Below are 15,384 nucleotides of genomic sequence, written 5' to 3' on the forward strand. Positions count from 1 at the left end.
TCTAATCTCATCTGTGGCACCTCTATATCTACCCTATAATCTTATCCAAAGAGAAAAGGAAAAACAGAGGATTCTTAGCAACCATGAGATGTGACTTGAGGAAACAAATGGTATACAGGGTTAATGCTAAGACAACTGTGCCTCTCCCTGGAGAAACCAATGTCCACACCAGACGATATCTTACTCTGGAATTCGAGATGTACTCAGGCTATCTTTCTTCCGAGAGCTTCTCATTCTCTTAACCCTATGTTTAAGACTAAATTAAAGACATCTTAAAATCTCCAACACTATTACATTAGCTAGTCCTAAAATGTTGCCAGCATCAAAACTACAAATCCCAGTTTGCCCCCAAGCTGATGTCCCCAAAGCCTAGAGAAATTAATTCTTCAGAAGCTGAGGGTGGCAGTGTTGGATCTGTGTCTCTGTCCACTCAGAGTTTGAGCTTCTGCTCTGCCATGAGTACCACAGCTTTAAATACGTTCCAGTACAATAGTCAAATGAGGGTAGGCTAAGGGTCTTGACAAAAGAACAACGCTCATCAAGTGGGGCCTGTGAGCAAGTAGGAAACACAGGATGAGACCATGCAGCAGTGCACAGCACTAACAAGCCCTTCCTAGTTCAAAACCATGTCTATAAGACATCTAACTGATTAGGAGCTAATATTAGAATTAGAATTTTGGTTATATTTATAGTCAGTTTCTACATAAACTTGGGCTTTATATTATTACCAAAGATTCCTCAACAACTTAACTTCAAGGACAGAAGAAAAAAATAGTATAGAAAATCTAAAGTTCTCAAAAAACATTACTTGAACATTTTAGAGTATCTGAAACACATACAAAGCAAAAATAAGAATATTACGTATCATCTGACATTACAAAATTATTCTGTGGCTAACCTACATTACAGCTCATAATCATGGAAAACACTGCATTACACAATCTGCTCTTTAAATCTTGCTTGTCCAATTCTGATGGCCCTAAATGCTCTCCACCTATTACAGTTCACTCGGGTTGCTTCTTCCTGAGACAAGCCCAGTTTACCCTCTTCTCACATGAACTAAAGTACAGAGATGCAGGGCAACAATGGACAGAAACGCCATATGGCAGCTTGGGGCAGCAAAAGAATGTAAGCTGAATGAATGTACACTCCAGGGGTGAACTGCCAGCATGAGACATGGGCCATAGCTGCCTTTCTGTAACCGGAATCTTATCTCTGTATTTATGAAAGGGCATTCTACAGATAAAAACAAATCTTAAGCTTTTAGGTCTCATCGGGCAGACAGGAAAATAATTCCATTAAGTCAAGCACTTCCATGTTTGATGCTATCAGACTCATCAGAAAGTCCTTCACACCTTTTAGAACCTTAGTGCCCACAGTCACAGTCACAGCGTCACAGACAGACCCAGCGCTGTATGTGTCGTGACTCTAAAGCACAGATGTGTTAGCGTGCACTTAGAGAGGCACTTCCTCCCTCTAGGGCAGTCCCAGGGACTCAGAACAGTCACTGAAATGCTCTCAAATCCAAATGCATACAATTTCAGACTGCAACTTGCGCCATTTACAGCCTTTTGTTTAGTGAGACAGCATCCTACATAGTACACAGTAGCCTTAACTCACAAGGACATCAGAAGCTTTCATCCATTGCCCCGACCCCTTTTCCCTTGACACAGAAAGAATAGAATGCAAGATTCAATGATTTCCCAGTGCTAATTTTCATTTCATAGCTGGATAGCAAGAATATTAAGAGGAGGACAAAGCAGTATTACCAAGAGCTCTGTATGGAGGAAGGCCTGTAACACAGACCAGCATCTACTGTGGTCTGCACTCTTACATTCCATAGGAACCCCAGACAGTGGTGTGACAGTGTCTAGTAGCACAAGAATGCTGAAGCTCAGGACAACTAAGGAGCATGCTGGGTTCATATCGTGTCTAATTCTCTAGATAATGGTAACTGCATTATTGTGGAATGGTAGGTATATAGTGGATGGCGCCCCAAAAGGAATATGTAGATCTAATTTACAGTACATCATTTTAGTATGGAGAGGCAGTTCAGTTGGTAGTATTTGCCTAGCACACAGAAAGTCCTGGGTTTGATTCCCAAAACCACGTAGACAGGAGGCAGTAGTTGACACCCATAAGCTAAGCACCTGGGAGGTAGAGGCAGGAGGGTCAGGAGGATCAGCATGTCAAAGCCATCCTTTGCCATGTATTTGAAGCCACTCAGGGATATATTAGACCTTCCCTGCAAGTCTGGGGGCAGAAAAGGCTCCACTAAGACTGGGCATTATTCGTACCGCCAGTCTCCAGTCAATGACTGCCAGGAACACATTGGTAGAATAAAGTTGAGTTTATTGTGGTGATGAAGGTTCTCTATGGGGCACCAGAGAATATCTCTTTAAGAATGCTCTAGAAAGAAACTCACAGAACTGAGACTTTGTGTTTGGTTGATTTGGGGGAGGACAGAGAGGTTCTCTGTCACATGGCTGCTGCCAACAGGGGCAGTTCTACAGGGAGGCAGACAGACAGGAGAGAGCTGCACTTGGTAAAGCTACTATAGCCATTCTCATTTGTATGGAAGGACAATGCTTTTTTGTGTTTGGGGTGGCAGTGACCCTCATACATTGAAGTGGATTTGCTTTGTCTTATTTTCCCAGGGTCTGAGAACAATCTTTTTTGGATATAGCTAGTAAACGGTTGCTTTTTTTCTTTCCCAAAGACACTAGGAGGCCAGGTACATTTTGAGTGCTTCCTAAGCTTCCCAAGTTAACTGTAAACCACGTACACTGCAAGTAGAAATGGAAGCACCCCCCCCCAAAGTCTTGCATTTTAATTTATAGGAGAAAAGTAATTTCAGTGAAATGATTTTTTCAAGTCACAAGCCCAAGTACACACAACTGAGAGGTTCACTTTTTTCTGTGAGATGCAACGCTAAGCTTCACCAGCACACTCTTCCTTCTCATAACAGTCGTACTATATGGGCCTGTACTACATCAGGCTCTTACCAATTTCAGTGTTCAGAAACAAACCTCAAAATAAAAATAAAAGCAGAAGCGCCCCACCCCCACCTACCAATGATTCAACGAATTGGAAAAGAAGCACACTGTCAAGTTCTGGAACTCCAAGCTGTGGGCACGCTCCCTCCCACATAATGAGTGCTGTTTTCATGAGTAATTACATGGATTCCACCCAATGGTCATGTAGACACTTTCCTGGTGTGAAATGCATTCATAGTACAGTATAATTATTCTCCGTCACTCTCATTGCAAAGTGAACACAAGGCACTGTAAGGTTGTAATACTTTGGTAATTTGTAATTCATAAGAACCAATACACTGGGGAAAAAAATCACTACTGAATGAGTGAGAAAAGGTTTAAATTAATAATGACTCTAAATAAGTAACAACGCATATGTATTTCTATATTTTAAGACTTTATGTATACATATATATTGTGTGTGCAGTATAAGTTGTCATAAAATATTACCAGATTTAAATAAAGTCAAAGATATTAATCACTTTATCAGTTTTTTTTTCTTTTATTTTTGAGACAGGGTTGCTCTTTGTAGTACTGACTGTCCTGGAACTCACTATATAGACCAGGGTGGCTTCAAATGCAAAGACATTCACCTTCCTCTGCCTCTCAGGTACTGGGATTAAAGGTGTTTAACACAATGCCTGGACTATCAAGATATTTTTAAGTTAAACAGAGAGCTAGAAAACAATCTAACTTTTATTAGAAACACAAAAGTATTAATTTTTATAAAACTGAAATAATAAAAGTATTAATGTCTATTTCTTCAAAGTAAGTTACACTGATACTTTCCATGTATACATGAACCATTATGCAGTAATTTTATTACTTCATATGAATACTATACTCATATGAAAACAAAACAAAATACCTCATACTTAGTACTCATTCATTTTAGAAAACATGATAAAAATGCATATCAAGTGTATTATTTGAATAACAGAAAAAACCTGAATTACTTAGCTAACTTTATATACCTAATTAATTAGAACTCTATAGTAGAGTCAATATGGCTTAAATTATAGCATTATCTGGGCTACTTACAGCAAAGTTATAATAAAGAGATGGGGGAGTTCAGAAGTGCATGAAAAACAAGCAATAAAATCTGTAATCATTAGAACAGAAGCTTCCTTGAGTTTAGCCATCTGTTTACTATTTATATTCAAAGGATATTTAAGAAAAATATACCAGTGGATACATCAAATTAAAAGATGTTAAAATTCTCCAGGTAGCCCCAGGAGTAACAATATTAGGCAGGTATTCACTCCTCTTATTAGGAAAAGAGGACAATGATAAAGGTACATTATTAAGTTCCAGGACAGAGTGCTTTCCGCACACATACGAGAAACAACACACCTTCTCATACAGTTCAAATTCAATTAGGAACATTAGTGCTTTTTCATCTTTCCTATGGACTGAATGAAGTTCAGTAGCAATAAACTTCCTGATTACATTTTCAGGTCAACTATTTTTACAGAACATTATGGTTTATTCTTGAACTCTATCCATCACAGTTTTCTACAGACAGATAATTTGAATGTTAATTCTTACCTGACCAGGTTCTGTCCCAGTAACAGTCAAGTCTTGGATGGATCTACGTCTTGGTTGCCCGTTGCCTTAAAACAAAACAAGAACAAGAAAAAAGTAAAACTGCAGTCTACCCACGCAAGGGATCAGGGTGTAACTGCTGCAGAGGAAGTGCAATCTGCTGCTCCAGGGCTCTACGGAACACGTTTAAAGGAAAAAGAATGAGTAATTTCATTGTAAAAACAAAGCAACCCAAAAACTGAGAAAGAAAGAGACAGAGAGAGAACTGTAGTGTATTAACTCTAAAATTACTGGCCCTCAGCAGAGTATACCCTACTACTGCACAAACAGCAGCTGACTGTCTTCCACCATCTTCTGTCATGTGTTTAAACAGATGAATGCCTGGGGGCTGGGGCCGATGACGGCATCTATTTCAAGGGCCTTACGTTACAGTTTTCACAGTAAGACAGCTAGCAGGTTGTAAGACATGTCTGGCTTTAGCTGGCAGCAGTGCCTCAGAGGATGCTTAGGTTTAAATTATTGACCCGAGTCACATTTAATCCCATTATTCTTTGTCAGAATGCAGTAATTCATCATTAGTAACAGCTCAGTTTCCTCTGGGAGATGAACAATGTTCATTCTATGCTCAAATAAATATATGCAGCTTGTGAAGATGGGCTATTATGAACACCCTACTTTAGAAATATCTATATTAACAACTCAATAAAAAAAAGAATTCTACAAACAAGTCTTCAGCAGAACAGATTGACTTAAACAACAGCTTCATTCAGCACCTTTACTTGGGAGTAGGATTGTTTATACAGTATCTTTTAACATTAGAGATCAGCTGTTAAAAAGGAAACACTGAAATACTACAAGAAACAGCTGGTACAATATTCACAATGCCTCTGACTCCGAAAACACTACCATATAATTCTCCAACTAGCAGGCAGCATTTAAGACACACACTCCAACAGCTTTGTTCTGCTGAGCAGACAAATCATTTGTATTTTTCACTCTCCATGATCTTGGATATAAAAAAATTGTATCTAAAACCAATCAGTATCATTTAGCATTTTAACCCATGTGATCTCATTATTGCTATATGTATACACCAAGTGGACTTTGAATAGAATTAAGAATGTTTAATGAAATAATACAAGTACTGAATATAAAACTCAAATGTATAGTCACTCTTGAAAGTATAGCTCATAATGTTTCCTATTTCAGAATGTTTTAAAATTCTTTGTATACTCTGAATTCAAACTTACTTCAAGTTTCAGTTTATTCTGAAATGTCCCAACTTTTGGTTACAAAGTAAAACAAACTGTACTTATTGAATCAGACACGTTCATAAATACTTTTAACTATTTCTGTTTCCCCCAAAACAAAAAGGGCACTACTTTGACTAGCGAGCGATTTTAGGCCCATTTCATTCAACACGCTCATCCTAAAATTAGCACAGTTGAGACAGACTTATAAAAGTGTCTGGAACTCTTTTTTTCAGGTCAGGAACATTTATGAATCTGAGGAATTACCCAGCGTATGTGTCTGCAAACCATGACATCGCCACCACAATTTCACCAAATATGAGTTCAAGTTTAGCCGAGGGACGGAAAGAAAGGGGGAGAAAAATTTTTATGAAACAGGGTAAAGAAGAGCTGACAGTTAACAAATGCCATAAAATGAGAGTTTCATGCTATAGCATGAGGGAAGCAAGCAGTATTAGGCAATTCATTTTAATGAGCACAACCATGTCAGAAACCACCTGGCAAACAGCTCAAAGCAAAAGAGGATTGCAATCAGCAAATACTTGTTGCTCCAATATTAAGTTTAAAAGCCGTAATTTAGAAATATGAATGTAAAATAACTCAAGCTCCTAGGGCTTCAAATGAAAATCACTGGATGTCTTCTTAGAAAATTTGAATTCTCAATTTTTTTTCGCTGAATACTCATCTAGAAATGTACTCATTTTACACTTAAAATATGTCTTACTTTGTGTGTGTGTGTGTTTGTGTGTGTGTGTGTGTACTCTTGCTACAGCATGTGTGTGGAGGTCGGAAGAGAATTTGTGAGAAACAGGTCTCTCCTTCCTGCTTGTTAGTTCTGGGGATCACACTCATATTGTTAGTTCTGGAAAGGAGTTCCTCACCTGCTGAGCCATCTCACTGGCCCTCATTCTCCATGTTTTAAAGTTATCTGATATGTGCACACCTGCATTACACACATTCCAGCAAACAGAGGCAGAAAGCCCGATGGCAGCAGGATGTTGAGTTTGAATCCAGCATCCTACACATACTGCTGGGGTAAAAAGTCCTGACCTTCTGCCAGGTGTGGTGGTACATGCCTTTAATCCCAGTACTCAGGAGGCAGAGGCAGGGGGATCTCTATGAGTTCAAGGCCAGCCTGGTCTACAAAAGCTAGTTCCAGGATAGGCTCCAAAACCACAGAGAAACCCTGTCTCGAAAAACAAAAAAACAAAAAAAAAAAAAAAAAAAGAGTGGTTTGTCTAAGATCTCACTGCCAGCTCATGCTACACACCCTCCTCCAGGTCCCACACGGAAAGGCAAGGACATCAGAAAGCTGCCATCACAGCTCACTTCTTAAGTGTGTCATAGACACAATCTAACTCCTCAAAAAAGCAGCTCTTTTAGCTACAGTTGAGTTCTTAAGCAAGTGGTTAAGTCCTTCCAGAACAAGTCCAGAGACTACTGCCCGAGGTCTCACACAACCTACCCCTGTGCGTTTTCATATGGTCTAGACCAGTCCACAGCGTTCACTCCTGATGCTGGAAACTTTCAAAGCACATGCAGACTCTTCACTTAGAAGCAAACTATTATCCTGGAGACTTCTTTTGCCCAAATTGTTGAAAAATCTGAGATTTGTAAGTTCTAAATAAAAATTGTTCTCATGCATAAAATACGATTGAAAACATTGAATAACATTTTATATGTAAGTTTTGAATTATTGCTTAGTAGTAAACTGATGGTATAATTTAAAAATGTGTGCTCATTACATTGCCACAATCTCTTACTAATTTCAACAAATTATGGCTCTTTTCTTAGAAGAACACCAGATAGGTTTTTCAAAGTAATTATTAATGACGGATGAGTATTGCTTTGGAATTAGTTTTATTAGATTAGAATTTGAGGTCCACCCCTGTTTTCTTTTTTCTTTAATTATATTTTATTTCTTTTAGATAGAGTTTCACTATGTAGCCCCCTGGCTGGCTTTGAACCAGAGAGATTCACAGGCATCTGACTCCTGACTGCTGGGACTAAAAACAGGTGTCAATGTACCTAAATGCTAGTTTAGTTTTTAGATTATAAAATGTGATCCTGGTAACAAAAAATTTGGTGGAGAGTCACTGAATATTTACTGTAAAGTTAAATAACTTTTCTATTTAACTAGTCACAAATATCAAATTCTATAGGAAGTAAACAGGAATATCTTAACACAGTCCCTAATCAAAGGCTCACAATTGTTAATGAGACTACCTGTAATAGGCAGGGACTTTTCAACTGTAGAAAAGCTCAAATCCTCCTGCCGTATTGTCTTTTCATTTGGGAAATGTGTAATAATTTATATAATTCTAGTTGAAGAATATTTACAAATATTAGTATCTACTAGTTCTTGACTCAAACACAGCATGAGAAAAACTATTCTTATGCTAGTGAGGAAAGCAAAACAATGAACATCTCTCAAGTCTGCCTCTGCCTCCAGGGTGTGATGCTATGCAAAGCCCTCCCACTGGACAGTAGGTTTGTTAATACCCAAGATGAAGCAGGGCCAGAAACTCAGTTAATTCCACCTTTCTCTGCAGCATACTCTTACTATAAAAATATACAGCAAAGCTAATGTCTTATAAAAGTGAAAATGGGTATTTATTTTTGAAAGTTAATAGACCTAAATACGGCTAAACATCTAAAACATGGATCTAAAACATGGAGACTTAAGGCTTGTTTCTAGCTTCAAGAATGATACTATAAAAACAATAACATCAGATAACTCAGGGTCTTCAGGAAATTGTACAAAATATTTTATATACATCAGTTAAGAATGGCTCAAAAATATTATTATGTAAAGAAATACCTAAGATGAAATATCATTTTTGGTGAAGGCATTCTGTCTGTCTTCATACCAGGCCATATTATCACAGACTGAGAAGCCACAAAGATACAGTAAAACCGCATTGTCCATGCCCTCAAATGGTAGTATTTTAAGGTAATGCATATCTAGAGTGGATCAGAGGCTATTTAAGTGCCTTAAAGTGGAATCAAGCATCATAATTAAGACTAATATTCTATTACATTTTCTAGTTTAGCTTGTTTTCTCAAGATATGTACATACTATGACTATCATATCAGTATTTATAAGGTGACTTTGTAAGTCACATTTTGAGTATTTGTTTCATTTTATAGTAGCAATCAAGCTGGTATAAACTATCAGAAAACTTAAAGCAATCCAATAATACCTCACCCATTTCTGCTTCTTGAAACAAAAAAAGCTATTTCAGGTCACTGGAAGCTGGACAGTGGTGATGCATACTTCCCAGCAATCCAAAGACAGAGGCAGGCTAATCTCTGAGTTTGAGGCCAGCCTGGTCTATGGAGCAAGTTCCACAGCAGCCAGAGTTACACAGAGGAACTGTATCAAACCAAACCAAACCAAACCAAACCAAAAAAACAAGTCACTGGCTGAAAGGAGAAAGGATCATGCTTTCAAAACTCAAATGTCAAGGGAAGGCACTTAAGAAAAGCCCATTGCTTCTTCTCAGAGCCATTTATCAGTGCATAATGTAACAAGCAAATGTATTAAGCAGTTATTGGATGAATGTCCTAACCATGGGTGAGAACCTTCTCATCTCTACTGAATCTGCCTAGGAAGAGCTGACAGCACCTGGCACAGATATGTAAGCAGTACAATGTCACCTGTACTCAACTGATGAGCAGCTCTTAATGGTGTCCTGCTTGGTATAAGAACAAGCCTCAGCTACAGCATCCCTTGCATGGGAGGGGACAGTGGGAACTGCAGGGAGCATTACTATGCCAAAGTCTGCCAGCCTACCAGCCCCAGCAATGAGATGAGGTACGAAACTTGTACACTCTCATAATCAATGAGTGAATCCCTTAGTATTATATTAAAAGCTGATTCCTGCATGACCTAAGGACTAGAAACTGATGGTAGCCAAGTAGCTTTCTTTCTTACATGAATGATGCAAATAATATATAATGCTTTTGAAAAGCAAAGATTAGTGAGGGAAATTAGGATTTCTCTCTTTGCCTGGGCCAGTGCCAGGCACTTTCCTACTTCCCCCATGATGGAAGCATGTGTGAGTAATCAAAGCAGGAAGGGGATTCGTCCGAAGAGGATGAGCAGGAGGAAGATGACGAGATGGAGTGAACAGGAACAAAATTCACCATATACATATAGAGAAATGCCAAAGAAAGAAAAGTATGTTCATGTCAAGTCTGCATGAGCTTGAAGGAGCGCTGCTGCTGGAAGAGGGAGCAGTGCATAGCACTCACCCAAAGCAAAGCATTACTGGGACTGTTTATTTGAGATAAGTGAAACAATTATGCAAAAATATTTAGAACTGAGTTCCAGTGCTGGTAAATGGGAGTTTAGACATTTAAGGGTAGGCTTTATTACTAAGTTTAATTTTAAATTGTAAGTTAGAGATACATTAGTGTTTGGCTTTTATGACTATCAGTTTCAGTTCTAGAGCCTATATTCTTTTATTAAAGAAGGAAAAATTGATTAGTGTTTAGATATCTGAAAAGGAAGACCTAACAAGAACATTTAAAACTATTTATTGCTAACTAATACTTTCACTGAAATAGCATTGCTACCCTAGAAAGTAACAGCAGAATTAAGGTGTGCTTATTTCAAAAGGACCCAAAGTCCTAGTCTCCCTAAGTGAAGTGTTCCCCACTACAAAAGCACTAAGGAAGGGTGGCATGTTCCACATTCTGTGACTTCAATGGAAGAGTAAAAAACACAATGTGAACTGAGTCAGAAGAGCTGAGTGGAGTCTGTGGGCTCTGGGAAGAAAGGCTCGGAAGCATATTTTAATCCTGTATCTAGCATACAGGTACACTTTCAATTTAGGTACAAGGGTGCAATGAAAGTCCATTAAGATGACCTCTATCTAGTTTTAAAAAAGTATCTTGCCAGGGCTGGAGAGATGGCTCAGTGGTTAAGAGTACTGGTTGCTCTCCCAGAGGACCTAAGTTCAATTCCCAGCTACTATATCATGGCTCACAACCATCTATAATAGGATCTGATGCTCTTTTCTGTCTGTCATGAGGCCATACATTCAAACAGAGCACTCATATGCATAAATAAATACATTTTAATAAAATACAAAAATAAAATAGCATCTTTCCAGGACTTCCTGGCTTCAGCACTGCTAACTTTTCAGACGAGCTCTTTCAGGCAGGCTGTCTAGAGCTATACAGGTTAAGAGTACCGGACCTCTGGCCATTACACAGTACTAGCTCTTACCCCACTAGGATATTACTATGTTTCTTATTGCTTCCCTGGTGTAGGAGGTTCTTCTGTTTATGTGTTGCTTTCATTGGTTGAATAAAGAGACTGTCTTGGCCTTTTAATAGGGCAGACTTAGGTAGGCAGAGTAGACAGAACTGGATGCTGGGAAGGACAGACGGGCAGACGCCATAATTCTCCTGCCTGAGACAGACGCTGGTTAGAATCTTTCCTGGTAAGCCACAACCTCGTGGTGATATACAGATTATCAGAAATGGGTTAAACTAATATGGGAGAGTTAGCCAATAAGAGGCTAGAAATAATGGGCCAGGCAGTGATTTAATTAATACAATTTTTGTGTATTTCGGGTGTAAGCTAGCCGGGCGGGACAGAACAAGGGGCCTGCTCCCTTCAACACTCCCCCATTATTTTGTCTGCCCTTTAAATTGCTACTTGTGTAAATTTTCTGATTCTGTAATGTATTTAAGGTTAATACAGATCTATATAAATGTAAATGTTGCTATTTTTAGGTAATATATTATATCTATCAGTAGGGAAATGAGATAATCACAAATAGCCGGTATGAAAAGAAGCCATCAATAAATAAAAATTACTATGTGAGAAATGAGTTAACAGTGGTGACAATTTAAAAACTTCACTTTGAATATTAAAGAAAATTAGTACAAATTGCCTTTATTTAGATAAAATGGCCCACAAAACTATAATTTATATTTTGTGTCTTAGTTTCTAGCTATTAGAGATACTCAATGATGTATTCATTTAATAAACCTATTTATTAAACAGTATGTTCAGTGTGGTAAGTACTATGGAGACAGTGACTACTGACAGAATCAACAATAATTAACAAATACATAGTCCTTATCCCTTAGTTTTAAGTTTAGCTAGAAAAAATTAGGTATTCAACTACAGTTTAAACACAGTGAAGTACATTCATGGGCAAAAGTAAAGAATGCCAAAGAACCCATCCAATCACACATGTGAAAAATACCATCTCTATAATAGAGTCAAGAGATGTAGGAAAATTGTTATTTTTTTTTAAACAGGGATAAATGGTATTTTTTTTTTAAAAAAAAATCTGTATTTTATTTATCTTGTCCCCCTGTGTGTATGTGGAGAACAAAGAACTACTTTTGGGAGTCTTTTCGTTTTCCCACCACATGGGTCCTAGGAATTAGGTCATTAGGTTGATCAGGAAGTGCCTTTACCTGCTAAGTCACCTCATTGGCCCAAATAATCATTGTAAGAAATATATTGAAGGTTATTATGCCATTTAAGATTTTATTAAAAAATGGTGGCTTTTATTCATCTATGAAAGGACCACATAAGGTATGAAAACATTTACCAACTGACTCACTGAAGCATCATGTGTGAGTCAGGTGTAAAACACAGTTGGTATTAACACACTAGCAGTGGAACTAAGCAGCTGTCCTGGCAGTTCTGTTTCTACAAGGCATCCTACAAATGGCAGGTCTTGCCTGGTACCCACCCCTGCCCTCCAGGTTACGATGATGCAGTGCAGCAGCTCTCTTCTTCCAGCTGCAGGCCCACCGGCTCCCCAGACACAGGCTGGGCAGGGGAGGAAGAAGACAAGGACAGCACATGTTTCAAGCAGTTGCATCCTTTTTCTGCTAGGTACAAAATAGACCTAGGCACAGCTTACTCTCTCACTTTCGAACGAAGACTACGTAAACATGAGGAGGGATGGTGTTCTCCACTATGTGAAGAGTGTTAATTTCTTTTCACTTGATTCCTATCACTGGAGATGTGAAATTGCGATTGCAGGTTGGTTTCAGTGTGTAACATAAAGTTTTCTACCTGTCTCCCTGGGTACTGTATGCGAGCTATCTTTTCAGATCACATGAAAATTGGAGCAAGAAGCATTTAAAAGTACCAGGATCATTAATCCAGTTCCACAGCTGTTACACCAACACAGGTGGTCTATGATACCTGATATGACGATCTCAGGGACATCCAGAATGTTGCCAAATGAAGCGGTTTTACGGTGGCCCCGTTTAGGCTTGGAATAGGCTGAAAAAACACACATGTACAGTATACATGCAAACAACCACAAACAGTAACACAGGAAATGACTGCAAAACAGAAGAGTTCTGAAATAGTCATGTTAATTACATCTCATGCAGAATGGCATGCACAACTATCTAACTTTTCATCCATGCTTAGGAAGGTGCTGTTAAAGAGCAAAAACCAAACAGTCTAAGACGTTTTACACACTGGCTTTAATTAGCAGGGTCAAGAAAAAAAGCACTCAACAACAAAGACAGACAAAACCGCAGAACATGGAGAAGCTAAATTTCAATGTGTTCTTAGAAATATTCTACCTAAGTAAAATCAATGATATGAGGTGAGGGTAGGGAACAGATGGGTGGGAGGAGGAAGAGTGAAGTTAGTAAGGTAAGCTGCCAGATTTGTGCTGATGACACAAACAGGATCAGATAGCTCTTTAAGTTAGGTGCTTCTTGGAATGTGCTATAAATTAAAATCCCATGATTAAACAATAGTTATCAAATCAAAGCATAAAAATGTATGTTTCCATAAGTATTTCTTTTAAACTGAACACTAATTATAGCTTTCAAAGTCTAGGGTATTTAGTTGTTAAATATGAAGGCTGTTAAAAGCTGGAGTATGAATCTTTAAAGTAAGACAATTCATTAAAAAATTCAAAGGATGTATTGTTCTACATTTAGATAGCGAGGACAAAGTAATTTATTTGTATATGATTATCCTTGAACTGGAAAAAAACGTCACTCCTACAATATGTAATTACAAACCCGTAACTGATTAGAAAAATTAGACTCAACAAAAGCATCAACTATTATCATAACATGGCTTTCCCTTTTAGGTCAGAAATCAATATGATGTGTCTATTCTGAATGACACTTGTGAACTGAAATGGTTCCCCAAAAGTGTTGGGGGTATGGTTCTGTCCAAAGACAATTGTGCATCGTGAAGGCCAGTAGAAGGCGACTGACCTCTGCTCAGCTTGACACTTTCTGAGGATTTACCTGGGGCAGAGACAACCAGTTCCCTGCTAGTCTCTGGTCTCTCCTTTTCGTTAGCAATGGACTCTAACTTTACTAGAGCAGCAATGTCAGATATGGATGCAGATCTCTTCTCCTAGAGGTAAGAACAGGCCACCTGACCGTGTCACTCTGGCTAATGGCGTGCATGTAGAAGTTGTAGAAAAGGTCTTTGAAGCTTGCTTTCTTTGGTTACCACTTCTTTCCTGCCCCCTGAACTGTGGAAGTGATGGGTGAACTGTACCAGCCATTTTAGACCACAAGGTAACCTTGAGGACAGAAGTTAAATAGAGACTGTGACACACAGGGACACAGAAAACCAGCTGCCTAGTGACCACGGGCATATCTAGACTTGTCTATGTGTGATCACAGCTTATGTGTTCAGACACTGTTATTTCCAGATTCTTTCCTAGCTAAAGGCTTTAGTGGGGTTGATAAACTCAGGGACTGTGATTAGTTTAGACAAATACAGTACAGTTCATCTGGATGCCACTTTCTACAAAAGAACACACACAATCAGAATATTTTACATAGAAAACAACTAAGTTTAAAAAATAAAGTCTGTATCTATAATTAAATGATATGCAGATAGACCAAAATATCCTCTGAGAATTTGTAAGTTTTGTTGTTTGTTTACACTTCCACATTCTCCAATACAATGTCCATTTTTATAATCCATTCTTCTCTAACCTTGGAAGAATCAGAAATAACCAAGTAAGACCCAACTAAATTGGCACCACTAAAATAAAATCTGGCAAAAAAAGAAAAAAAAAAAGAAAAAAGAAAAAAATGTGTCAGTTGATCAGGTGACCAAACACCATTCCTTTTCATTCTGACCACTCTGTCTACTGCAATGTTTTAAGGGCTTATAAAATGAAATTTAAACACTAGCAAAATCAATGTCTGATGAAACTACTACTATTTCATTCTACCATCAAACAAACAACTTCTAGCTCGGCTATTCTTGCCACTGGCAGGATAGTGGGATGACAACATAGTCCTGGAGCACAATTTTCTGCAATGGTTTTTTTTTTGTTTGTTTCTTTGGCTTACCACAAACGGTGGTAAATTACTCCGTCACTGCACTGTTCTGGTATTGGTGGAATTTCAATTTCTTAGAGCTAGTTTACGTTTGAGGAGAAATAATTCTATTTGATAAAATCTGTAACTAAAAAGATGTATTTTATAAACCAAAGAAATTTTAAGTCATATTTCTCTTATTTAAAATTTGAGCCAAACATACAAATTTATGCTGGAAGTTTAGAAAACATACTGTA

The 15,384-nt window shown here is 38.1% G+C and overlaps 1 protein-coding gene across 2 annotated transcripts in view; it reads right to left on the reverse strand.

Annotated features, from left to right (window-relative positions):
* Map3k7 (mitogen-activated protein kinase kinase kinase 7) overlaps positions 1-15,384 on the reverse strand; it is a 55,620-nt gene that overhangs the window by 14,030 nt on the left and 26,206 nt on the right. The window contains exons 12-13 of one of the 2 annotated variants that reach the window (XM_041667690.1): positions 13,017-13,097; positions 4,584-4,648 (exon numbers count right to left, since the gene is read on the reverse strand). In XM_041667690.1, the coding sequence (XP_041523624.1) occupies positions 4,584-4,648; positions 13,017-13,097 (146 nt within the window). The remainder of the gene's footprint in view (positions 1-4,583; positions 4,649-13,016; positions 13,098-15,384) is intronic. The other variant, XM_041667691.1, reaches the window with a different exon arrangement.

This window comes from Microtus oregoni, unplaced genomic scaffold (genome assembly GCF_018167655.1).
Source record: "Microtus oregoni isolate MIOR12 unplaced genomic scaffold, Mior012 000017F_ref0000208, whole genome shotgun sequence".
Classification (NCBI taxonomy): Eukaryota; Metazoa; Chordata; class Mammalia; order Rodentia; family Cricetidae; genus Microtus; species Microtus oregoni.